Raw genomic sequence first — 27790 nt, 5'->3', positions numbered from 1 at the left:
AGTCCTCTTCGTTCTTGCAGAATCCACAGCTTCTACCATCCGGTGGCAGCTTCTTTGCACCCTCAGCTGGCATTTCCTGGGCACCTGCCCAATCTCGACTTTGTTGCGACTCTTGGACTTGGTCCCCTTGTTCCACAGGTACTCTTGTCCAGAAATCCACCTTTGTTGCATTGCTGGTGTTGGTCTTCCTTGCAGAATTCCTCTATCACGACTTCTGTGCTCTCTGGGGAATATAGGTGCACTTTACACCTACTTTTCAGGGTCTTGGGGTGGGCTATTTTTCTAACCCTCACTGTTTTCTTACAGTCCCAGCGACCCTCTACAAGCTCGCATAGGTTTGTGGTCCATTCGTGGTTCGCATTCCACTTTTGGAGTATATGGTTTGTGTTGCCCCTATACCTATGTGCTCCTATTGCAATCTATTGTGACTATACATTGCTTGCATTACTTCCTTTTGCTATTACTGCATATTTTTGGTATAGTGTACATATATCTTGTGTATATTTGCTATCCTCATACTGAGGGTACTCACTGAGATACGTTTGACATATTGTCATAAAAATAAAGTACCTTTATTTTTAGTATATCTGTGTATTGTGTTTTCTTATGATATTGTGCATATGACACCAGTGGAATAGTAGGAGCTTTGCATGTCTCCTAGTTCAGCCTAAGCTGCTCTGCTATACCTACCTTCTATCAGCCTAAGCTGCTAGAAACACCTCTTCTACACTAATAAGGGATAACTGGACCTGGTACAGAGTGTAAGTACCCCTTGGTACCCACTACAAGCCATGCCAGCCTCCTACAACGACTGTGACATCATCATGGCAAGCACGATGCCAACGACGCCCTAGGGGTCAACCAACGCCACCTGACGCCGCGCAGAGGTACTGCTCAAAGAAAAATTATCCTGATCCAGTCTGACGTATGGGGAAATTCAAAGGTAAGGAATGTGCAACTAGAATATGTCTCTACCAGATATTTCGTTACTGAAGGTAGGTAACTTGTACTTTTAACCTTTTTCCCTCCTCCGCCGACTACGGCAAAGTGTTTTGCCTTACTGCAGACTATGAGGAGATACAAAAATACTGAATGGAATTTCTGGTATGCAACACCCTCAGTCCGAAAAATGCATTTATTAATGCACTTTGCAAGGTTTGAATAAGGAGGTCAATTATGTACAACACAAGTGCACATTTGAAGGTAGTCACAGCAGTGAAATAAGTGTTTTGCTTCTACTTCAGACTGAGAAAAAACACATATAAAAGGAATTCCAATAGTGCAGAGCTCTTAGTCTGAGTAATACATTTATTAAAGCACTTTTTAAGATTTGAATAGAGGAAACATGCAGGTCAAATGCACCAACACGAATCCACCTCCAAGAATGATCAAAGCATAGAAATAAACAATGAAAATACACTACTTTAATAATGGATTATGGGGGTGATTCTAACTTTGGCGGGCGGCGGAGGCCGCCCGCCAAAGTTCCCCCAACAGAATACCGCTACGCGGTCAGAAGACCGCCACGGTTATTATGTGTTTCCCGCTGGGCTGGCGGGCGACCGCCAGAAGGCCGCCCGCCAGCCCACACTGAAAATCTTTTAGGGGCCCTCTTACGGGGGCCCCTGCAGTGCCCATGCCATTGGCATGGGCACTGCAGGGGCCCACAGGGGCCCCACGACACCCCTCACCGCCATCCTGTTCCTGGCGGGCAAAACCGCCAGGAACAGGATGGCGGTGAGGGGGTCGGAATCCCCATGGCGGCGCAGCAAGCTGCGCCGCCATGGAGGATTCCTCAGGGCAGCGGAAAACCGTCGGGAGACCGCCGGTTTTCCGTTTCTGACCGCGGCCATACCGCCGCGGTCAGAATGCCCTTGGGAGCACCGCCAGCCTGTTGGCGGTGCTCCCGCAGTCGTTAACCCTGGCGGTCAATGACCGCCAGGGTCAGAATGACCCCCTATATATCTGCATATACAGTGATTATATATTCATTCACAATGCAAAGCTAAAAATAAGAATTAAAAATAATGCATCACCATGGGGCTTGCCATCTTCATCTCTTTGCCAGCAACAGGCTGTGAACCCAGTCGACCGTGAAGAGAGAACTACCCACAATGGGAGTGACGGTGGGCAAAGGCGTCCCTTTCCCGACCCGAGTTTAGTTTTCACAGTCGTCTACATTCCTCCTCTTATATACTTTAAACAAGCTGGAGAGGAGAATTCTAGCAATCCCCCCCTCTATCTTCAGTAAGTTGTAGTTCAAATGCTGGCCGTACCAATCCGTGTTGAAAGAGCACGTTAGAGATTTGGCCATATCCCAAGGTGTGCTCCCAAGACTGAACTGTTCCCTGCTGTACCATAAACATTCCCCTCTGGTACTTCTTATCATCTGTGCTCTTCACTCCCCCATGTTTTTTACTTGCCCTCGGTGAGAAGAGTATGAAGAGTAAAAACATGACCGAAAAACATGTTGCCAAGTTTGTTGTCAGAAAAATACCTGCATCCATCACCAATGTGAAGTTGTTTGAAACTAAGTTAAGCTCAAAATAGACTCAATTGCCAAGACACAAGATGGAGACAGTGGTCAAATACAGATATCATTACAACCACTCCTGCTCAAGGTTCTGAAGAAGATCAAGAAGGACTGGGCCCAGTTTATTCTTGTGGCTCCGGACTGGGCATGGAGAGTTTGGTATCCCGAGCTGTTGACCTTGATCACTGGTCTTCTGATCAGGCTGCCACTGTAGAAGGATCTTCTTTCGCATCAACAGGGCAAGGATCTGCACCCAAACCTGAGCACACTTGCCTTTATTTGTGGCAATTGAGCGGTGTTCGAAGTTGGCTCTTTACATACTATCTCAAAGTGAGAGATATTGTGCCCAGAGTCCAAGAGTTCCCTTTATAGATTGTGTAGGAGGCTGGCCTGGCTTGTAGTGGGTACCAAGGGGTACTTACACTCTGTACCATGTCCAGTTATCCCTTATTAGTGTAGAAGAGGTGTTTCTAGCAGCTTAGGCTGATAGAAGGTAGCTATAGCAGATCAGCTTAGACTGAACTAGGAGACATGCAAAGCTCCTACTATACCACTGGTGTCATATGCACAATATCATAAGAAAACACAATACACAGATATACTAAAAATAAAGGTACTTTATTTTTATGACAATATGCCAAAAGTATCTCAGTGAGAACCCTCAGTATGAGGATGCCAAATATACACAAGATATATGTACACAATACCAAAAATATGCAGTAATAGCAAAAGGAAGTAATGCAAGCAATGTAAAGTTACAGTAGATTGCAATAGGAGCACATAGGTATAGGGGCAACACAAACCATATACTCCAAAAGTGGATGTGAACCACGAATGGACCCCAAACCTATGTGAGCTTGTAGAGGGTCGCTGGGGCTGTAAGAAAACAGTGAGGGTTAGAAAAATAGCCCACCCCAAGACCCTGAAAAGAAGGTGTAAAGTGCACCTATATTCCCCAGAGAGCACAGAAGTCGTGATAGGGGAATTCTGCAAGGAAGACCAACACCAGCAAAGCAACCAAAGTGGATTTCCGGACTCGAGTACCTGTGGAAGAAGGGGACCAAGTCCAAGAGTCGCGACAAAGTCGAGAGTGGGCAGATGCCCAGGAAATGCCAGCTGAGGGTGCAAAGAAGCTGCCACTGGATGGTAGAAGCTGTGGATTCTGCAAGAACAAAGAGGGCTAGAAACTTCCCCTTTGGAGGATGGAAGTACCACGTTGTGAATAGTTGTGCAGAGGTGTTTCCGTGCAGAAAGACCGCAAACAAGCCTTGCTAGCTGCAAGGGTTGCGGTTAGGGTTTTTGGATGCTGCTGTGGCCCAGGAGGAATCAGGATGTCGCCAATTGCGTGAGGGGACAGAGGGGGCGCCCCACAAGACAAGGAGCCCTCTCAGAAGCAAGCTGCACCCGCAGAAGTGCCGGAACAGGCACTACAAAATGTAGTGAACCGGAGCTCACCCGAAGTCACAAAAGAGGGTCCCAAGACGCCGGAGGACAACTCAGGAGGTCGTGCACTGCAGGTTAGAGTGCCAGGGAAGCAGGCTTGGCTGTGCACAAAGGAAATCCTGGAAGAGTGCACAGGAGCCGGAGTAGCTGCAAAACACGTGGTTCCCAGCAATGCAGTCTAGCGTGGGGAGGCAAGGACTTACCTCCACCAAACTTGGACTGAAGAGTCACTGGACTGTGGGAGTCACTTGGACAGAGTTTCTGAGTTCAAGGGACCTCGCTCGTCATGCTGAGAGGAGACCCAGAGGACAGGTGATGCAGTTCTTTGGTGCCTGCGGTTGCAGGGGGAAGATTCTGTCGACCCACAGGAGATTTCTTCGGAGCTTCTAGTGCAGAGAGGAGGCAGACTACCCCCACAGCATGCACCACCAGGAAAACAGTCGAGAAGGCGGCAGGATCAGTGTTACAAGGTCGCAGTAGTCGTCTTTGCTACTTTGTTGCAGTTTTGTAGGCTTCCAGGGCGGTCAGCAGTCGATTCCTTTGCAGAAGGTGAAGAGAGAGATGCAGAGGAACTCTGATGAGCTCTTGCATTGTTATCTAAAGAATTCCCCAAAGCAGAGACCCTAAATAGCCAGAAAAGGAGGTTTGGCTACTTAGGAGAGAGGATAGGCTAGCAACACCTGAAGGAGCCTATCAGAAGGAGTCTCTGACGTCACCTGCTGGCACTGGCCACTCAGAGCAGTCCAGTGTGCCAGCAGCACCTCTGTTTCCAATATGGCAGAGGTCTGGAGCACACTGGAGGAGCCCTGGGCACCTCCCAGGGGAGGTGCAGGTCAGGGGAGTGGACACTCCCTTTTCCTTTGTCCAGTTTCGCGCCAGAGCAGGGCTGGGGGTTCCCTGAACCGGTGTATACTGGCTTATGCAGAGATGGGCACCATCTGTGCCCATCAAAGCATTTCCAGAGGCTGGGGGAGGCTACTCCTCCCCATCCCTGCTGCTGCTGCCAACCCCTCAGACAGGCATCTGCCCTCCTGGGGTCCAGCCAGGCCTGGCCCAGGATGGCGGAACAAAGGACTTCCTCTGAGAGAGGGTTTTACACCCTCTCCCTTTGGAAAATGGTGTGAAGGCAGGGGAGGAGTAGCCTCCCCCAGCCTCTGGAAATGCTTTGTTGGGCACAGATGTGCCCAATTCTGCATAAGCCAGTCTACACCGGTTCAGGGGACCCCTTAGCCCCACTCCCCTGACCTGCACCTCCCCTGGGAGGTGTCCAGAGCTCCTCCAGTGTGCTCCAGACCTCTGCCATCTTGGAAACAGAGGTGCTGCTGGCACACTGGACTGCTCTGAGTGGCCAGTGCCACCAGGTGACGTCAGAGACTCCTTCTGATAGGCTCCTTCAGGTGTTAGTAGCCTATCCTCTCTCCTAGGTAGCCAAACCCTCTTTTCTGGCTATTTAGGGTCTCTGTCTCTGGGGAAACTTTAGATAACGAATGCAAGAGCTCATCCGAGTTCCTCTGCATCTCTCCTCACCTTCTGCCAAGGAATCGACTGCTGACCGCGCTGGAAGCCTGCAAACCTGCAACATAGTAGCAAAGACGACTACTGCAACTCTGTAACGCTGATCCTGCCGCCTTCTCGACTGTTTTCCTGGTGGTGCATGCTGTGGGGGTAGTCTGCCTCCTCTCTGCACCAGAAGCTCCGAAGAAATCTCCCGTGGGTCGACGGAATCTTCCCCCTGCAACCGCAGGCACCAAAAAGCTGCTTTACTGGTCCCTTGGGTATCCTCTCAGCACGATGAGCGAGGTCCCTCGAATCCAGCGACTCTGTCCAAGTGACTCCCACAGTCCAGTGACTCTTCAGTCCAAGTTTGGTGGAGGTAAGTCCTTGCCTCACCTCGCTGGGCTGCATTGCTGGGAACCGCGACTTTTGCAACTACTCCGGCCCCTGTGCACTTCCGGCGGAAATCCTTTGTGCACAGCCAAGCCTGGGTCCACGGCACTCTAACCTGCATTGCACGACTTTCTAAGTTGGTCTCCGGCGACGTGGGACTTCTTTGTGCGACTTCGGGTGAGCACCGTTTCACGCATCCTCGTAGTGCCTGTTTCTGGCACTTCTCTGGGTGCTACCTGCTTTAGAGAGGGTTCCTTGTCTTGCTCGACGTCCCCTCTCTCACCTGGTCCAATTTGCGACCTCCTGGTCCCTCCAGGGCCACAGCAGCGTCCAAAAACGCTAACTGTACGATTTGCAGCTAGCAAGGCTTGTTGGCGTTCTTTTGGCGGGAAAACACTTCTGCACAACTCTCCACGGCGAGAGGGATCCGTCCACCAAAGGGGAAGTCTCTAGCCCTTTTCGTTCCTGCAGAAACCTCAGCTTTTTCTGTCCAGTAGAAGCTTCTTTGCACCCGCAGCTGGCATTTCCTGGGCATCTGCCCATCTCCGACTTGCTTGTGACTTTTGGACTTGGTCCCCTTGTTCCACAGGTACCCTAGATTGGAAATCCACAGTTGTTGCATTGCTGGTTTGTGTCTTTCCTGCATTATTCCTCTAACACGACTTCTTTGTCCTTAGGGGAACTTTAGTGCACTTTGCACTCACTTTTCAGGGTCTTGGGAAGGGTTATTTTTCTAACTCTCACTATTTTCTAATAGTCCCAGCGACCCTCTACAAGGTCACATAGGTTTGGGGTCCATTCGTGGTTCGCATTCCACTTTTGGAGTATATGGTTTGTGTTGCCCCTATCCCTATGTTCCCCCATTGCATCCTATTGTAACTATACATTGTTTGCACTGTTTTCTAAGACTATACTGCATATTTTTGCTATTGTGTATATATATCTTGTGTATATTTCCTATCCTCTCACTGAGGGTACACTCTAAGATACTTTGGCATATTGTCATAAAAATAAAGTACCTTTATTTTTAGTATAACTGTGTATTGTGTTTTCTTATGATATTGTGCATATGACACTAAGTGGTACTGTAGTAGCTTCACACGTCTCCTAGTTCAGCCTAAGCTGCTCTGCTAAGCTACCATTATCTATCAGCCTAAGCTGCTAGACACCCTATACACTAATAAGGGATAACTGGGCCTGGTGCAAGGTGCAAGTACCCCTAGGTACTCACTACAAGCCAGTCCAGCCTCCTACAGTAACTGATAATATGCAGGGCAAAACGATTAAAATGCAATAAGTAAATTTTGAGATATCACTGAAAAGTGATATAAAGTGTCTTAAGTCTTTTAAAAGCAAACAAAGGCCCTCATTATGATCATGGCGGTTTGGCCCGCCATGCCGTCAGTGGCGGGCCGAACCGCCATATAATGTACATGGTGACGGCTGCCAGCGGCAGCCGTCACACACCACCAGGCTCCCGCCGTCAGGCAGCCTGGCGGCGGGTTGAAACACCATCCGCCAGGGTAGCTGCGCTAACCTGCGGATAATGTTTCAATTCCCATCAGCCTTTTCCTGGTGGGATATCCCACCAGGAAAAGGCTGGCCGAGGGGGTGCCCCTGCACTGCCCATGCACTTTGCATGGGCAGTGCAGGGGCCCCGGTGCAGAGCCCCGTCACGCAGGTCACTGCCCGATTTTCAGGCAGTGATCTGCACGACGGGTGCAACTGCACCTGCCGCACAGAGGCTGAGCCTTTCTGTGAGCCTGTGGGTGGAAACAAGGTTTCCGCCCAGCGGCTCACAGAAATGTTCATTATATGGCCGGCGGGGTTCAGAGGTTGCTGCCGATCACTGTTTTGACTGCCAGCATGAACACAGCAGTTGTTTCCGCTGTGTTCATAATGACCACCAAAGTCTCTTTCAAGCAAAAAGTACCTGGATTGTGTGAAAAATCTCCGCAAAGAACTGCAGAGGAGGCGATGCGTGGAAACAAAAGGGTGTGCGTCGATTGCTCGGGCCACACACGGCGACGAGTCTTTTAAGTTTAACGCAGGGATGGCTGTGCATCGATTTCCGGCGCTCGGTCGTGGATCCTCTTCAGGTTGCGAGGTTTTCAGACGCCCCGAGGACGATGCGTGGATTTCCTGCACTGGCAGGATGAAGTCAAAGGAGCTGCGTCAATCCGGTGGGCGTGGCGTCGAATTTTGTACCGCACAGCAGGCACTGCGTTGATTCCTCTCTGGAAGTCATGCTGCATCGTTCCGGCTCGGCTGTGCGTCGAATTTCCTGTCACTACGCTGGTGCTGCATCGATCATCTTGTTGTGAAGTCAGGCTGCGTCTTTGCGGTTCATCATGCAGTGAAATTTTCACCCCTGGTGCAGGCTGTGCGCCATTTCTGGCAGGCTGTACGTGGAATTTAGCCACACAAGGAGTCCTTCTTGAAGAGATGAAGTCTTTTTGGTCCTGAGACTTCAGGGAACAGGAGGCAAGCTCTATCCAAGCCCTTGGAGAGCACTTCTTCACCTCAGCCAGGGAGCAGCAAGGCAGCAGGGCAACAGCAAGGCAGCAGTCCTTCACAGAAAGCAGTCAGGTGAGTCCTTTGGCCAGCCAGGCAGTTCTTCTTGGCAGGGTGGAGGTTCTGATTATAAGCTTCTTCTCCAGGAAGTGTCTGAGTTGGTAGGGGCACATGCCCTGTTTCTATACCCAAATGTGCCTTTGAAGTGGGGGAGACTTCAAAGAGTGGCTTAGAAGTGCACCAGGTCCCCCTTCAGTTCAATCCTGACTGCCAGGGTCCCAGTAGGGGGTGTGGCAGTCCTTTATGTGAGGGCAGGCCCTGTACCCTCCCAGCCCAGGAAGACCCATTCAAAATGCAGATGTATGCAAGTGAGGCTGAGTATTCTGTGTTTGGGGTGTGTCTCAGTGAATGAGGAGCTGTCAACTAAACCCAGCCAGACGTGGATTCTAAGACAGAGAAATATTTAAGTGCAGAGAAATGCTCACTTTCTAAAAATGGCATTTCTAAAATAGTAATATTAAATCCAACTTCACCAGTCAGCAGGATTTTATATCACCATTCTGGAAATACTAAATATGACCTTCCTACTCCTTTCAGATCAGCAGTTACCATTCAATGTATGAGGGCAGCCCCAATGTTAGCCTGTGAAGGGAGCAGGCCTCACAGTATTGTAAAAACTAAATTTTCCCTGCAAGGACATTTAAACTATATAGGTACATGTCCTGCCTTTTGCCTACACAGCACCCTGCCCTATGGGTTACCTAGGGCATACCTTAGGGAAGTCTTATATGTAGAAAAAGGGGAACTTTAGGCTTGGCAAGTACTTTTAAATGCCAAGTTGAATTGGCAGTGAATCTGCACACACAGGCCTTGCAATGGCAGGCCTGAGACAAGGCTAAGGGGCTAATGAAATGGGTGGCACCACCAGTGCTGCAGGCCCACTAGTAGCATTTAATCTACAGGCCCTGGGAACATATAGTGCACTTTTAGGGACTTATAAGTAAATTAAATAGTCCAATTGGGTATGATCCAATTTTATAATGTTTAAAAGGAGAGAGCATATTCACTTTAGCACTGGTCAGCAGTGGTAAAGTGTGCAGAGTCTAAAATCCAGCAAAAACAGAATCTAAAAAGTGGAGGGAGGCAGGCAAAAAGTTAGGGGTGACCACCCTAAGTCTGTCAGGTCTAACAATACTAATGCTATATTTTGTGGTAGTGTGGTGGAGCAGTAGGCTTATCAGAGAGTAGTGTTAAGCATTTGTTGTACACATACAGGCAATAAATGAGGAACACACACTCGAAGACTTAACTCCAGACCAATAGTTTTTATATAGAAAAATATATTTTCTTAATTTATTTTGGAATCACAAGATCCAAGATTTGAGGTAAGTACATAAAATGCAAGGTACTTCACACAGGTAAGTATAGAACTTTGATTTAAAAAGGTAGTACACACAGTTTTGGTTAAAATGGCAATAAGCTATTTTAAAAGTAGACACTGCAAAAATCAACAGTTCCTGGGGGAGGTAGGTTTTGGTTAGTTTTTCAGGTAGGTAAACCACTTACACAGTCAGTCTCCTGGGCATAGGCAGCCCACCGTTGGCGGTTCAAGGCAACCCCAAAGGCACAGCACCAGCATCACAGGGCCGGTCAGGTGCAGAGGTCAAAGGAGGGCCCAAAACACATAGGCGCCTATGAAGAACATGGGTGCTCCGGCCCTAGTCTGCTTACAGGTAAGTACCTGCGTCCTCGGAGAGCAGACCAGGGGCGTTTTGTAGAGCACTGGGGGGGACACACACAAGCCCACAAAACACACCCTCAGCGGCACAGGGGTAGCCGGGTGCAGTAGGCAAAATAGGCATCTGGTTTGCTATTGAAAGCATGGAGGGACCCGAGAGTCACTTAGGTGATGCAGGTAGGGCACAGGGGGGCTTCTCGGGCCAGCCACCAACTGGGCTAGGATGAGGGCCACCTGCTAGTCACTCCTGCACTGGTAGGTGGTTCCTCTCAGTCCCTGGGGCTGCGGGTGCAGTGCTTGGTCCAGGCATCGGGTTCCTTTGTTACCAGGCAGTCACTGTCCTCTCTGCAGGCGTCGCTGTGGGGGTGCAGGGGGGTCGACTCATGGTGTCCACGTCGTTGGAGTCGCCTGGGAGTCCTCTCTGTGTTGTTGGTTTCTCCAAACTCGAGCCAGGGGTGTCGGGTGCAGAGTGTGAAGTCGAAGGGAAGGGAGAGTCTTTTTAAAAGTTGTTTCAAAGTTGCAAAGTTGTTGCAGTTTCTGAACAATGCCGCTGTTCTCTGGAGTTTCTTTGTACTTTAGGTGCAGGGCAGTCCTCTGAGTCCTCAGACGTCACTGGTCCCGCTGGATGCGTCGCTGTGCAGGGTCTTTGAGTCTGGAGACAGGCCGGTAGGGCTGGGGCCAAGTCAGTTGGTGTCTCTGTCGTCTCTGCTCGGCTTTCAGGTCAGCAGTCTTTCTTCTTTCTTCAGGTTGCAGGAATCTGATTTTCTGGGTTCTGGGTCGCCCCTAAATACTACATTTAGGGGGGGGGGGGTTTAGGTCTGGGGGGCAGTAGCCAATGCTACTGTCCTCGAGGGTGGCTTCACCCTCCTTGTGCCTCCTACCTGAGGGGAGGGGGGCACATCCCTATTCCTATTAGGGGAATCCCCCAAACTCATGATGGAGGATTTCTGAAGGCAGGGGTGACCTCAGGGCACCTTAGGGGCTGTCCTGACTGGTAGGTGACTCCTCCTTGATTTTCACATTATCTCCTCTGGACTTGCCGCCAAAAGTGGGGGCTGTGTCCGGGGGGCTGGCATCTCCACTAGCTGGAGTGCCCTGGGGCATTGTAACACAAAGCATGAGCCTTTGAGGCTCACTGCTAGGTGATACAGTTCCTGCCGCGGGGAGATGTGAAGCACCTCCAGCCAGTGCAGGCTTTGTTTCTGGCCCCAGAGAGCACAAAGGCTCTCACCCCAGGTGGTCAGAAACTCGTCTCAGTGGCAGGCTGGCACAGACAAGTCAGTCCTGCACTGAAGGATTGGGTAAAATTCAGGGGGCATCTCTAAGGTGCCGTCTGTTTGCATTTTTTAATAAATCCAGCACTGGCATCAGTGTGGGTTTATTATTCTGAGAAGTTTGACACCCAACTTCCAAGTATTCAGTGTAGCCATGATGGAGCTGTGGAGTTAGTTCTGACAAGCTCCCAGACCATATACTTAATATTGCCACCCTGTACTTACAATGTCTAAGAATGGACTTAGACACTGTAGGGGCATAGTGCTCATGCAGATATGCCCTCACCTGTGGTATAGTGCACCCTGCCCTAGGGCTGTGAGGCCTGCTAGAGGGGGACTTACCTATGCCACAGGCAGTATTTTATGTGCATGGCATCCTGAGAGGGATGCAATGTCGACTTTGCCCTTTTCTCCCCACAATGTGCAATGGCAGTGTGCATGTATTAGGTGAGGTGCCCCCTAGGGCGGCACAGCACATGCTGCATCCCTTAGGGACCTTCCCTGGTCACAGGTCCCTTGGTACCACAGGTACCTTTTACAAGGGACTTATCTGTGTGCCAGGGTTGTACCAATTGTGGAAATAATGGTACATTTTTAGTGAAAAAACACTGGTGCTGGGACCTGGTTAGCAGGGCCCCAGCACACTTATTAGTCAAGTCAATATCAATATCAGGCAAAAAGTCAGGGGTAACTGCAACAGGGAGCCATTTTCCTACAAGCGGCAACAGTTCACAGCTTTCAACCTACTTTCCAAAGTTTATAATGATATCTTGGTTGCTGTTGTAGCAATTTCGTGCCATGGTGTATAGAAAGAGAAGTTGATCCACTTTCTGCACCCCTTTCCCAGGTTCTGTTATTTATTCTTATGTTAGGCCAGCGGGGCTCATCTTTGGGTGCTTTGAAAGTGTATCATTCTGCAATCTCAGTATTTCTGAGTTTGTCAGACCAGTCATCCCTCTTCAAGTCACCTATTCTATATAGATTTTTTTTTAAAGGTTGTGTTGATGCGTACAATAAGAAGGTATCTCTGTATATGAACGATACATTTTCACATTGAAACAAAATCACATTGCCACTGTTAGATTCCCCATTGTGAACTCTCCATCAACTCTAGCATGAAGGTATTCGGTCAGGCAGGCCCTGCGACCTAGGCCTGAAGGTTATGGCTGACAGATCACAGGTGAGATAAAATTTAACTGACAATCAAACACACACACAGGACATCTTAGATTAAGATCCCACAGATAGGCAGCTATATTGCAACAGGCCCAGGAGACTGGCCCCAGTAAAGCACATATGGCCAGAGGGACATGGACATTCCAAACCACAATAAAGGTAGATGGTGCATGTAGTTAGGTACACCCAGCCAATCAGGATGCAACACTCACAGCACACAAGGTCACCACACGCTTCTCAGACTGGAGACTTGACATCTGGACAAGAATTCGCTGGCCTACATTTTTGTCCATGTCAGCTTGGGGCCCACTTACATTCACTCTCTAGAATTTATGTTCATGACTCCAGAGCAACTGGCCATAATGTTTGCTTAAGCAAACTGTTTCCTGCTCTACTAGACGCCTCTTGTCTTTTGTTTTTTAAGGTAAAATCTCATTCAAGCAAAAGGTCTCCAACACATGTTCCCAACTGAACCCTTCATTATGCCAGAGTGGAATCTTGATCTAGTCCTCACATTCCTAGTGTGTGCTCCTTTTGGGCTGCTACCTCCCACACTACTTACCGTAAAAACGGCCTTCCTAGTAGCGATACATCTGCCCGGAGGGTCAGTGCGCTACAGGCTTTGTCATTTCAACCTCTGTTCCTCACTATCTAGCCAGACAAACTGGTCCTACTGAGTAGAGCAGCATTCCGAGTAAAGGTGGTAACCCCCTTTCTTATAGGCCAGTCCTTCACCCTTCCTACTTTTCACCCACTGCCTCACCTATCTAAAGAAGAGGAGACACTCTATCGGCTGGACCCAAAAAGAGGGTTGTCATTCTACCTTGACAGCACAAGAGAGTTCTGGGTGGATGATAAACTCTTTGTGAGGTACGTCAGAGCCAAAAAAGGAAAGGCTGTCCAGAAATGGACCATCTCATGATGGTTAGTGCTCTGCATCTAAATCTTCTACTCATTGGCCAAAAAGTAACCTCTTGAAGGTTTGTATGCTCACTCCACCAGAGCCAAGGCTGCAACAACTGCGTTAGTTTGTGAAGTCCCCTTCCTGAATATCTGTCCGCCATCAACGTGAGCTTCTCTGCACACGTTTACTAAGCACTTTTATTGGATAGTCAGGTCAAGTGAGACAGGCACTTTGCCTTTTCAGTCCCACATGATTTTCTTGCATAAATCCATGTTGGTTTCCCAACTCCGGGAGGTACTGCTTTGGTACATATTCTAAGGTAAGGAATCTGCGGCTGGAAGTCTCTATCAAATGAACAGGTTACTTCAGTAATGCTTTATCTGATAGCCTCTATCTGGCTGCAGATTCCTTACTGACGCACCCATCCTCCCCACTCTGCAAACGGATTTCAGAGTAAAGGGCTATATCCCTTTAAAGTGCCCTAGCTTCATGCATCAGTGTTCAGTGTTCTTCATGGCTCCCAATTTCTGGCATGGAAAGTAGCTGAAAAGAAACTGACATCAGTGTGCTGGGATGGTTCCCATATACGCACGTCACCGAGGATACCACCTACTGGTGCGCAAAGTCCTGCTTACGAATAATTCCCAGTTCCATTCTGATGCCCAGGTTTTATTCTAAGATAAGGAATCTGTGGCTAGAAAGAGCCTCTACCTGAGAAGGCGTTACCTAAGGCAAGTAAACAAGATCTTTAACCTTGATCGGAACTAAGAAATGAACAGTCTGGGTTAAAATTGATGAGACAAATAGGCTAAGTGAGCTAACTACCATAGGTCAGCCAATGAAGTTTCAGAAAAAAATTAGGGTAGCTAGACTAAGATTGTGAACATTAAATTAAAAAAAAAAAATGTTTGTGGAATTTCATTCCACTGTACATCACAGAAGAGGTTAAACTGTGCACAAAAGTACAGAAGAGGTGAAGGCTGGGAGTGTTTAGAGGTATTTAATTGCAAGCTCAAATGTAGGTGCTAGTCTTTAAAGTGTTAGGGTATCTGTTTTGGACTCTGTAAAATTAATAGAAATCCTCAATATGAGGATAAAGGTGTGAATAGACATACAAGTAATACAATGCAACAAATACTTATAGCAAGTTTGCCTAATTCAGGTGTAGGAATCTGGTAATTGGAAAAAACACAAATTGTGTGAATAACTAAGGTCCCAGAGCATGTCTTACTGTTCACATTGATTTATATTGAAAGCCACTAGAAAGCGTCCGATTGAACCCTGATTGCATTCCACTGAGGTAGCTTTACAAGTTATGACACTGCAGAGAATAAGTGCCAAAGTTTGACTGCTATACCTCAGGCTTTACTGTATGTTGCTTTTCAGAATGTAATGGAGAAACAAAGACTGTGTGAAATAGACTTGGCCAAAGCAGAACCTGCCTTATTAGCTGCACAAGAAGCCCTGAACACTCTCAATAAGGTAAGGTTCAAAATTAGTCTGTGCAAAACAACTGTAGAGGTGGAATTGTAATAGAACGATTGGAGTTGTGTGACTAGATGTGAACATTTCAGCTAATTGCCTACGTCTCTGTGGTGCAAGAATTCAGCTAAAACCTTAAAGTATGCAGTTAGGATGAGTTCATAATATTGTGCCATCCAAATGACTCAGATAAACTTGAAAACACAGTTGTGTGAGACTCATTTAGAGGTCCACAGTAACTGTTTTGCCAGGAAATAGCTGTGTTCACCATAGTAATGCACATTTTTTAACATGTGCATTCACTTACATTTGTATGTGCAACACAGATGCATCATAAAGAAAGAAAATCTATTACCCATTACTGCTATCCATTATATGGATGGCAATTGTGAGGGAAAATGTGAAAGATGAGTAGTACCTATGTTAACACACGTTATTTGGTATTTCTTTTAATATATCTCTTAATCTGAAGAAAATACCAATCGGTTATGTAATTTCTGTTTCATAGACTTTCTAAATAAAGTACTAAAACCCTCATTATAAGATAGGCGGCAAAACCAGCCTACTGCCACGGCGACGACCACCAACATACCGTCGCCGTGGCTACCGGCCGTCCACCAAATTATGACTGTAGCCGGAATTCCTCCAGAAGGCTGGCGGAATTCCAGCTACTGTCATGGTGGCGGACGGTGGTACTGTGGCGCTGCTGCGGCAGCAGGACGCCGCTGACCGTATCATGTCCCATGATACGACCTGGGGGTGTTTTGCTGGCGGATGCTGCTGGCAGCATCGCCGCGCCCCGTCTCCTGCAGGAGGACCCCCTGCAAGCAGGTAAGTCAGGTTCTCCGACGGGAGAGGGTGGTAGGGGGTGTTGTGTGCGTGTGTGGGTGTGTGTGTCTGTGTGTGAATGCGTGCATGTGTGTGTAATGCATTTGTGCATGAATGGGTGTGTGTGTTCGTGCATGTTGTGTCGTGTGATTGTGTGTGTGCCTGGATGTATGTTCGTGAGTGTTGCTGTGAGTGTGTATGAATGTATGCATGCGTGGGTGAATGTGTGTATGTGTGTGTGTATGGGTGTGTATGTATGTGTGTGTATGTGTGTATATGTGAAGGGGTGGGAGGGAGAGGGTGGGGGAGAACTCTGTGAAGGGGGCAGAAGAGACCCCTATCAGTGCCAGGGAAGGAATTCCCTGGCACTGATTGTGCCTACCGCCATGGTTTTCGTGGCGGTACAGAAACCACGGAAACCATGGTGGTGGGCGGGGTCAAAATTCCATGGGCGGCCTAGTGACGGCCACCGGGCTGGAGACTGTAGAATGTGGCAGTCGGCGTGTTAACTTGGCGGTTTGGCTTTGGCCAAAACCACCAATGTCATAATAGTGGCGGAATGTACGGCCAGCCTGTTGACGGTACTACCGCCACTATTACACCGACCGCCGGGGTCGTAATGACCCCCAAAGTGTCATAACTCAAATGATTTGTAATATATATTTGTTTCAAGACTGGGTGAACTCTTAAGAGAATTGTTTCTCTTTCACAGTTAGATCAATTTGTTGGAGAACCCCTTTAACCCCCTTAACTGCTGAGGCTTTTCCACCTCAGTGATGAGCAATTGTTTTGCGATTTGGGGTGCCTTGCACTTGGCCCTGCATAACATTTTTCCATATAAGTTATCCTTGCTAAATTTGCACCCTTCCCAAACATCAGTGGGATTCTAGATACCCAGAGTTTGTGGATTCCCCTTGCGGTGACTGAAAAAATAGCCAAAATAAAGGTAAATTTGATTTGTGTTTCTTCTTTTTTTAAATGGGGGGAAAGTGCTGCACAAGAGATTCTGTTGTTTTTCCTTAAAATGGCATAAATAAAAGGTTGGCCGTGGTAAAATCACTGTTTCCTAACTTTCAGAAACAAGTAGATCTGAACCAAAAACCCAGTTATTTAAACACAGATTTTATATTTTTCTAGGAGGTAGTGTATTTTTTCTGTTTTGTGTGCTATCAACTTACTTTGAGTTGGAAATCAGTGTGAACCTCATGGGTGATCTAGGAAACCTATACAGTTCTGAAAAGTAGCCAATATTCTGATTTTAGCAAGGACTCATTTATGAAGATCCCTCAAGGTTTTCTTGAATAAATTAACTGTTAAAATGAAACGGGTTATTGAAAATGAGTAGGAAAGAACTGTTATTTGTAACAATGGTTTTATCTGTAACTTCTGGTTACAATATCCGATTCAAAAAAGCAATACACCATTATGTCTGACAGACCTTTCTGGTCGCTGCTCTATATAGGGCTTATAGGTTTTCAAGAACACACGATACCCAGAGCCAGAAACTGAGCTGCACCTTAACCCCTTCGCTGCCAGGCCTTTTCCCCCTCCTGTGCCAAGCCTTATTTTGCCTATTTGGGGCAGTTCGCGCATAGGCCCTCATAACTTTTTGTCCACATAAGCTAACCAAGCCAAATTTGCGTCCTTTTTTTCCAACATCCTAGGGATTCTAGAGGTACCCAGACTTTGTGGGTTCCCCTGAAGGAGGCCAAGAAATTGGTCAAAATACAGTGAAAAATTCGTTTTTTAAAAAAAAAATTGGAAAAAGTGGCTGCAGAAGAAGGCTTGTGGTTTTTCCCCTGAAAATGGCATCAACAAAGGGTTTGCAATGCTAAACTCAGCAGCTTCCCAGCTTTCAGGAACAGGCAGACTTGAATCAGAAAACCCAATTTTTCAACACAATTTTGCCATTTTACTGGGGCTTACCCCATTTTTGCAATTTTTTGTGCTTTCAGCCTCCTTCCAGTCAGTGATAGAAATGGGCATGAAACCAATGCTGGATCCCAGACACCTAAACATTTCTGAAAAGTAGACAACATTCTGAATTCAGCAAGGGGTCATTTGTGTAGATCCTACAAGGGTTTCCTACAGAAAATAACAGCTGAAAATGAAAAATATTGCAATTGAGGTGAAAAAACCATCAATTTTTCTCTACGTTTTACTCTGTAACTTTTCCCTGCAATGTCATATTATCGAAAGCAATATACAGTTACGTCTGCTGGACTCCTCTGGTTGCGGGGATATATAGGGCTTGTAGGTTCATCAAGAACCCGAGGAACCCAGAGCCAATAAATGAGCTGCACCCTGCAGTGCGTTTTCATTCTATACCGGGTATACAGCAGTTCATTTGCTGAAATATAAAGAGTAAAAAATTGCTATCAAGAAAACCTTTGTATTTCCAAAAAGGGCACAAGATAAGGTGTTGAGGAGCAGTGGTTATTTGCACATCTCTGAATTCCGGGGTGACCATACTAGCATGTGAATTACAGGGCATTTCTCAAATAGATGTCTTTTTTACACACTCTCCTATATTTGGAAGGAAAAAATGTAGAGAAAGACAAGGGGCAATAACACTTATTTTGCTAATCTATGTTCCCCCAAGTCTCCCGATAAAAATGATACCTCACTTGTGTGGGTAGGCCTAGCGCCCGCGACAGGAAGCACCCCAAAGCGCAACGTGGACACATCCAAATTTTTGGAAGAAAACAGAGGTGTTTTTTGCGAAGTGCCTACCTGTAGATTTTGGCCTCTAGCTCAGCCGGCACATAGGGAAACCTACCAAACCTGTGCATTTCTGAAAACTAGAGACCTAGGGGAATCCAAGATGGGGTGACTTGCGGGGCTCAGACCAGGTTCTGTTACCCAGAATCCTTTGCAAACCTCAAAATTTGGCTAAAATAACACATGTTCCTCACATTTCTGTGGCAGAAAGTTCTGGAATCTGAGAGGAGCCACAAATTTCCTTCCACCCAGCGTTCCCTCAAGTCTCCCGATAAAAATGATACCTCACTTGTGTGGGTAGGGCTAGCGCCCGCGACAGGAAACGCCCCAAAGCGCAACGTGAACACATCCAAATTTTTGGAAGAAAACAGAGCTGTTTTGTGCGAAGTGCCTACCTGTAGATTTTGGCCTCTAGCTCAGCCGGCACCTAGGGAAACCTACCAAACCTGTGCATTTCTGAAAACTAGAGCCCTAGGGGAATCCAAGAAGGGGTGACTTGCGGGGCTCGGACCAGGTTCTGTTACCCAGAATCCTTTGCAAACCTCAAAATTTGGCTAAAAAAACACACGTTCCTCACATTTCTGTGGCAGAAAGTTCTGGAATCTGAGAGGAGCCACAAATTTCCTGCCACCCAGCGTTCCCCCAAGTCTCCCGATAAAAATGATAACTCACTTGTGTGGGTAGGCCTAGCGCCCGCGACAGGAAATGTCCCAAAGCGCAACGTGGACACATCCAAATTTTTGGAAGAAAACAGAGGTGTTTTTTGCGAAGTGCCTACCTGTAGATTTTGGCCTCTAGCTCAGCCGGCACCTAGGGAAACCTACCAAACCTGTGCATTTCTGAAAACTAGAGACCTAGGGGAATCCAAGATGGGGTGACTTGCGGGGCTCGGACCAGGTTCTGTTACCCAGAATCCTTTGCAAACCTCAAAATTTGGCTAAAAAAACACATGTTCCTCACATTTCTGTGGCAGAAAGTTCTGGAATCTGAGAGGAGCCACAAATTTCCTTCCACCCAGCGTTCCCCCAAGTCTCCCGATAAAAATGATACCTCACTTGTGTGGGTAGGCCTAGCGCCCGCGACAAGAAACACCCCAAAGCGCAACGTGGACACATCCACATTTTTGGAAGAAAACAGAGGTGTTTTTTGCAAAGTGCCTACCTGTAGATTTTGGCCTCTAGCTCAGCCGGCACCTAGGGAAACCTACCAAACCTGTGCATTTCTGAAAACTAGAGACCTAGGGGAATCCAAGATGGGGTGACTTGCGGGGCTCGGACCAGGTTCTGTTACCCAGAATCCTTTGCAAACCTCAAAATTTGGCTAAAACAACACATGTTCCTCACATTTCTGTGGCAGAAAGATCTGGAATCTGAGAGGAGCCACAAATTTCCTTCCACCCAGCGTTCCCCCAAGTCTCCCGATAAAAATGATACCTCACTTGTGTGGGTAGGCCTAGCGCCCGCGACAGGAAACACCCCAAAGCGCAACGTGGACACATCCAAATTTTTGGAAGAAAACACAGGTGTTTTTTGCGAAGTGCCTACCTGTAGATTTTGGCCTCTAGCTCAGTCGGCACCTAGGGAAACCTACCAAACCTGTGCATTTCTGAAAACTAGAGACCTAGGGGAATCCAAGATGGGGTGACTTGCGGGGCTCGGACCAGGTTCTGTTACCCAGAATCCTTTGCAAACCTCAAAATTTGGCTGAAAAAACACATGTTCCTCACATTTCTGTGGCAGAAAGTTCTGGAATCTGAGAGGAGCCACTAATTTCCTTCCACCCAGCGTTCCCCCAAGTCTCCCGATAAAAATGATACCTCACTTGTGTGGGTAGGCCTAGCGCCCGCGACAGGGAACGCCCCAAAGTGCAACGTGGACACATCCAAATTTTTGGAAGAAAACAGAGATGTTTTTTGCGAAGTGCCTACCTGTAGATTTTGGCCTCTAGCTCAGCCGGCACCCAGGGAAACCTACCAAACCTGTGCATTTTTGAAAACTAGAAACCTAGGGGAATCCAAGGAGGGGTGACTTGCGGAGCTCGGACCAGGTTCTGTTACCCAGAATCCTTTGCAAACCTCAAAATTTGGCTAAAAAAACACATGTTCCTCACATTTCTGTGGCAGAAAGTTCTGGAATCTGAGAGGAGCCACAAATTTCCTTCCACCCAGCGTTCCCCCAAGTCTCCCGATAAAAATGATACCTCACTTGTGTGGGTAGGCCTAGCGCCCGCGACAGGAAACGCCCCAAAGCGCAACGTGGACACATCCACATTTTTGGAAGAAAACAGAGGTGTTTTTTGCAAAGTGCCTACCTGTAGATTTTGGCCTCTAGCTCAGCCGGCACCTAGGGAAACCTACCAAAACTGTGCATTTCTGAAAACTAGAGACCTAGGGGAATCCAAGGAGGGGTGACTTGCGGGGCTCGGTCCAGGTTCTGTTACCCAGAATCCTTTGCAAACCTCAAAATTTGGCTAAAACAACACATGTTCCTCACATTTCTGTGGCAGAAAGTTCTGGAATCTGAGAGGAGCCACAAATTTCCTTCCACCCAGGGTCCCCCAAGTCTCCCGATAAAAATGATAGCTCACTTGTGTGGGTAGGCCTAGCACCCGCGACAGGAAACGCCCCAAAGTGCAACGTGGACACATCCAAATTTTTGGAAGAAAACAGAGGTGTTTTTTGCGAAGTGCCTACCTGTAGATTTTGGCCTCTAGCTCAGCCGGCACCTAGGGAAACCTACCAAACCTGTGCATTTCTGAAAACTAGAGACCTAGGGGAATCCAAGATGGGGTGACTTGCGGGGCTCGGACCAGGTTCTGTTACCCAGAATCCTTTGCAAACCTCAAAATTTGGCTAAAAAAACACATGTTCCTCACATTTCTGTGGCAGAAAGTTCTGGAATCTGAGAGGAGCCACAAATTTCCTTCCACCCAGCGTTCCCCCAAGTCTCCCGATAAAAATGATACCTCACTTGTGTGGGTAGGCCTAGCGCCCGCGACAAGAATCACCCCAAAGCGCAACGTGGACACATCCACATTTTTGGAAGAAAACAGAGGTGTTTTTTGCAAAGTGCCTACCTGTAGATTTTGGCCTCTAGCTCAGCCGGCACCTAGGGAAACCTACCAAACCTGTGCATTTCTGAAAACTAGAGACCTAGGGGAATCCAAGGAGGGGTGACTTGCGGGGCTCTGACCAGGTTCTGTTACCCAGAATCCTTTGCAAACCTCAAAATTTGGCTAAAACAACACATGTTCCTCACATTTCTGTGGCAGAAAGATCTGGAATCTGAGAGGAGCCACAAATTTCCTTCCACCCAGCGTTCCCCCAAGTCTCCCGATAAAAATGATACCTCACTTGTGTGGGTAGGCCTAGCGCCCGCGACAGGAAACACCCCAAAGCGCAACGTGGACACATCCAAATTTTTGGAAGAAAACACAGGTGTTTTTTGCGAAGTGCCTACCTGTAGATTTTGGCCTCTAGCTCAGTCGGCACCTAGGGAAACCTACCAAACCTGTGCATTTCTGAAAACTAGAGACCTAGGGGAATCCAAGATGGGGTGACTTGCGGGGCTCGGACCAGGTTCTGTTACCCAGAATCCTTTGCAAACCTCAAAATTTGGCTGAAAAAACACATGTTCCTCACATTTCTGTGGCAGAAAGTTCTGGAATCTGAGAGGAGCCACTAATTTCCTTCCACCCAGCGTTCCCCCAAGTCTCCCGATAAAAATGATACCTCACTTGTGTGGGTAGGCCTAGCGCCCGCGACAGGGAACGCCCCAAAGTGCAACGTGGACACATCAAAATTTTTGGAAGAAAACAGAGGTGTTTTTTGCGAAGTGCCTACCTGTAGATTTTGGCCTCTAGCTCAGCCGGCACCCAGGGAAACCTACCAAACCTGTGCATTTTTGAAAACTAGAAACCTAGGGGAATCCAAGGAGGGGGGACTTGCGGAGCTCGGACCAGGTTCTGTTACCCAGAATCCTTTGCAAACCTCAAAATTTGGCTAAAAAAACACATGTTCCTCACATTTCTGTGGCAGAAAGTTCTGGAATCTGAGAGGAGCCACAAATTTCCTTCCACCCAGCGTTCCCCCAAGTCTCCCGATAAAAATGATACCTCACTTGTGTGGGTAGGCCTAGCGCCCGCGACAGGAAACGCCCCAAAGCGCAACGTGGACACATCCACATCTTTGGAAGAAAACAGAGGTGTTTTTTGCAAAGTGCCTACCTGTAGATTTTGGCCTCTAGCTCAGCCGGCACCTAGGGAAACCTACCAAAACTGTGCATTTCTGAAAACTAGAGACCTAGGGGAATCCAAGGAGGGGTGACTTGTGGGGCTCGGTCCAGGTTCTGTTACCCAGAATCCTTTGCAAACCTCAAAATTTGGCTAAAACAACACATGTTCCTCACATTTCTGTGGCAGAAAGTTCTGGAATCTGAGAGGAGCCACAAATTTCCTTCCACCCAGGGTCCCCCAAGTCTCCCGATAAAAATGATAGCTCACTTGTGTGGGTAGGCCTAGCACCCGCGACAGGAAACGCCCCAAAGTGCAACGTGGACACATCCAAATTTTTGGAAGAAAACAGAGGTGTTTTTTGCGAAGTGCCTACCTGTAGATTTTGGCCTCTAGCTCAGCCGGCACCTAGGGAAACCTACCAAACCTGTGCATTTCTGAAAACTAGAGACCTAGGGGAATCCAAGATGGGGTGACTTGCGGGGCTCGGACCAGGTTCTGTTACCCAGAATCCTTTGCAAACCTCAAAATTTGGCTAAAAAAACACATGTTCCTCACATTTCTGTGGCAGAAAGTTCTGGAATCTGAGAGGAGCCACAAATTTCCTTCCACCCAGCGTTCCCCCAAGTCTCCCGATAAAAATGATACCTCACTTGTGTGGGTAGGCCTAGCGCCCGCGACAAGAAACACCCCAAAGCGCAACGTGGACACATCCACATTTTTGGAAGAAAACAGAGGTGTTTTTTGCAAAGTGCCTACCTGTAGATTTTGGCCTCTAGCTCAGCCGGCACCTAGGGAAACCTACCAAACCTGTGCATTTCTGAAAACTAGAGACCTAGGGGAATCCAAGGAGGGGTGACTTGCGGGGCTCTGACCAGGTTCTGTTACCCAGAATCCTTTGCAAACCTCAAAATTTGGCTAAAACAACACATGTTCCTCACATTTCTGTGGCAGAAAGATCTGGAATCTGAGAGGAGCCACAAATTTCCTTCCACCCAGCGTTCCCCCAAGTCTCCCGATAAAAATGATACCTCACTTGTGTGGGTAGGCCTAGCGCCCGCGACAGGAAACACCCCAAAGCGCAACGTGGACACATCCAAATTTTTGGAAGAAAACACAGGTGTTTTTTGCGAAGTGCCTACCTGTAGATTTTGGCCTCTAGCTCAGTCGGCACCTAGGGAAACCTACCAAACCTGTGCATTTCTGAAAACTAGAGACCTAGGGGAATCCAAGATGGGGTGACTTGCGGGGCTCGGACCAGGTTCTGTTACCCAGAATCCTTTGCAAACCTCAAAATTTGGCTGAAAAAACACATGTTCCTCACATTTCTGTGGCAGAAAGTTCTGGAATCTGAGAGGAGCCACTAATTTCCTTCCACCCAGCGTTCCCCCAAGTCTCCCGATAAAAATGATACCTCACTTGTGTGGGTAGGCCTAGCGCCCGCGACAGGGAACGCCCCAAAGTGCAACGTGGACACATCCAAATTTTTGGAAGAAAACAGAGGTGTTTTTTGCGAAGTGCCTACCTGTAGATTTTGGCCTCTAGCTCAGCCGGCACCCAGGGAAACCTACCAAACCTGTGCATTTTTGAAAACTAGAAACCTAGGGGAATCCAAGGAGGGGTGACTTGCGGAGCTCGGACCAGGTTCTGTTACCCAGAATCCTTTGCAAACCTCAAAATTTGGCTAAAAAAACACATGTTCCTCACATTTCTGTGGCAGAAAGTTCTGGAATCTGAGAGGAGCCACAAATTTCCTTCCACCCAGCGTTCCCCCAAGTCTCCCGATAAAAATGATACCTCACTTGTGTGGGTAGGCCTAGCGCCCGCGACAGGAAACGCCCCAAAGCGCAACGTGGACACATCCACATTTTTGGAAGAAAACAGAGGTGTTTTTTGCAAAGTGCCTACCTGTAGATTTTGGCCTCTAGCTCAGCCGGCACCTAGGGAAACCTACCAAAACTGTGCATTTCTGAAAACTAGAGACCTAGGGGAATCCAAGGAGGGGTGACTTGCGGGGCTCGGTCCAGGTTCTGTTACCCAGAATCCTTTGCAAACCTCAAAATTTGGCTAAAACAACACATGTTCCTCACATTTCTGTGGCAGAAAGTTCTGGAATCTGAGAGGAGCCACAAATTTCCTTCCACCCAGGGTCCCCCAAGTCTCCCGATAAAAATGATAGCTCACTTGTGTGGGTAGGCCTAGCACCCGCGACAGGAAACGCCCCAAAGTGCAACGTGGACACATTCAAATTTTTGGAAGAAAACAGAGGTGTTTTTTGCAAAGTGCCTACCTGTAGATTTTGGCCTCTAGCTCAGCCGGCACCTAGGGAAACCTACCAAAACTGTGCATTTCTGAAAACTAGAGACCTAGGGGAATCCAAGGAGGGGTGACTTGCGGGGCTCGGTCCAGGTTCTGTTACCCAGAATCCTTTGCAAACCTCAAAATTTGGCTAAAACAACACATGTTCCTCACATTTCTGTGGCAGAAAGTTCTGGAATCTGAGAGGAGCCACAAATTTCCTTCCACCCAGGGTCCCCCAAGTCTCCCGATAAAAATGATAGCTCACTTGTGTGGGTAGGCCTAGCACCCGCGACAGGAAACGCCCCAATATGCAACGTGGACACATCCAAATTTTTGGAAGAAAACAGAGGTGTTTTTTGCGAAGTGCCTACCTGTAGATTTTGGCCTCTAGCTCAGCCGGCACCTAGGGAAACCTACCAAACCTGTGCATTTCTGAAAACTAGAGACCTAGGGGAATCCAAGATGGGGTGACTTGCGGGGCTCGGACCAGGTTCTGTTACCCAGAATCCTTTGCAAACCTCAAAATTTGGCTAAAAAAACACATGTTCCTCACATTTCTGTGGCAGAAAGTTCTGGAATCTGAGAGGAGCCACAAATTTCCTTCCACCCAGCGTTCCCCCAAGTCTCCCGATAAAAATGATACCTCACTTGTGTGGGTAGGCCTAGCGCCCGCGACAAGAAACACCCCAAAGCGCAACGTGGACACATCCACATTTTTGGAAGAAAACAGAGGTGTTTTTTGCAAAGTGCCTACCTGTAGATTTTGGCCTCTAGCTCAGCCGGCACCTAGGGAAACCTACCAAACCTGTGCATTTCTGAAAACTAGAGACCTAGGGGAATCCAAGGAGGGGTGACTTGCGGGGCTCTAACCAGGTTCTGTTACCCAGAATCCTTTGCAAACCTCAAAATTTGGCTAAAACAACACATGTTCCTCACATTTCTGTGGCAGAAAGATCTGGAATCTGAGAGGAGCCACAAATTTCCTTCCACCCAGCGTTCCCCCAAGTCTCCCGATAAAAATGATACCTCACTTGTGTGGGTAGGCTTAGCGCCCGCGACAGGAAACACCCCAAAGCGCAACGTGGACACATCCAAATTTTTGGAAGAAAACACAGGTGTTTTTTGCGAAGTGCCTACCTGTAGATTTTGGCCTCTAGCTCAGTCGGCACCTAGGGAAACCTACCAAACCTGTGCATTTCTGAAAACTAGAGACCTGGGGGAATCCAAGATGGGGTGACTTGCGGGGCTCGGACCAGGTTCTGTTACCCAGAATCCTTTGCAAACCTCAAAATTTGGCTGAAAAAACACATGTTCCTCACATTTCTGTGGCAGAAAGTTCTGGAATCTGAGAGGAGCCACTAATTTCCTTCCACCCAGCGTTCCCCCAAGTCTCCCGATAAAAATGATACCTCACTTGTGTGGGTAGGCCTAGCGCCCGCGACAGGGAACGCCCCAAAGTGCAACGTGGACACATCCAAATTTTTGGAAGAAAACAGAGGTGTTTTTTGCGAAGTGCCTACCTGTAGATTTTGGCCTCTAGCTCAGCCGGCACCCAGGGAAACCTACCAAACCTGTGCATTTTTGAAAACTAGAAACCTAGGGGAATCCAAGGAGGGGTGACTTGCGGGGCTCGGTCCAGGTTCTGTTACCCAGAATCCTTTGCAAACCTTAAAATTTGGCTAAAACAACACATGTTCCTCACATTTCTGTGGCAGAAAGTTCTGGAATCTGAGAGGAGCCACAAATTTCCTTCCACCCAGGGTCCCCCAAGTCTCCCGATAAAAATGATAGCTCACTTGTGTGGGTAGGCCTAGCACCCACGACAGGAAACGCCCCAAAGTGCAACGTGGACACATCCAAATTTTTGGAAGAAAACAGAGGTGTTTTTTGCGAAGTGCCTACCTGTAGATTTTGGCCTCTAGCTCAGCCGGCACCCAGGGAAACCTACCAAAACTGTGCATTTCTGAAAACTAGAGACCTAGGGGAATCCAAGGAGGGGTGACTTGCGGGGCTCGGTCCAGGTTCTGTTACCCAGAATCCTTTGCAAACCTCAAAATTTGGCTAAAACAACACATGTTCGTCACATTTCTGTGGCAGAAAGTTCTGGAATCTGAGAGGAGCCACAAATTTCCTTCCACCCAGGGTCCCCCAAGTCTCCCGATAAAAATGATAGCTCACTTGTGTGGGTAGGCCTAGCACCCGCGACAGGAAACGCCCCAAAGTGCAACGTGGACACATCCAAATTTTTGGAAGAAAACAGAGGTGTTTTTTGCGAAGTGCCTACCTGTAGATTTTGGCCTCTAGCTCAGCCGGCACCTAGGGAAACCTACCAAACCTGTGCATTTCTGAAAACTAGAGACCTAGGGGAATCCAAGATGGGGTGACTTGCGGGGCTCGGACCAGGTTCTGTTACCCAGAATCCTTTGCAAACCTCAAAATTTGGCTAAAAAAACACATGTTCCTCACATTTCTGTGGCAGAAAGTTCTGGAATCTGAGAGGAGCCACAAATTTCCTTCCACCCAGCGTTCCCCCAAGTCTCCCGATAAAAATGATACCTCACTTGTGTGGGTAGGCCTAGCGCCCGCGACAAGAAACACCCCAAAGCGCAACGTGGACACATCCACATTTTTGGAAGAAAACAGAGGTGTTTTTTGCAAAGTGCCTACCTGTAGATTTTGGCCTCTAGCTCAGCCGGCACCTAGGGAAACCTACCAAACCTGTGCATTTCTGAAAACTAGAGACCTAGGGGAATCCAAGG

At 47.9% G+C, this 27790-nt stretch overlaps 1 protein-coding gene across 1 annotated transcript in view; it reads left to right on the top strand.

The window, feature by feature from the left end:
• Window positions 1-27790, top strand: part of DNAH17 (dynein axonemal heavy chain 17) — a 7556186-nt gene that overhangs the window by 6911126 nt on the left and 617270 nt on the right. The window contains exon 46 of the mRNA XM_069201738.1: window positions 14856-14951. Coding sequence (XP_069057839.1) covers window positions 14856-14951 — 96 coding nt within the window. The remainder of the gene's footprint in view (window positions 1-14855; window positions 14952-27790) is intronic.

Source organism: Pleurodeles waltl, chromosome 7, assembly GCF_031143425.1.
Source record: "Pleurodeles waltl isolate 20211129_DDA chromosome 7, aPleWal1.hap1.20221129, whole genome shotgun sequence".
NCBI lineage: Eukaryota > Metazoa > Chordata > Amphibia > Caudata > Salamandridae > Pleurodeles > Pleurodeles waltl.
Note: the sequence above shows the minus strand (reverse complement) of the source record. Positions and strands in the feature narration are given on the sequence as shown.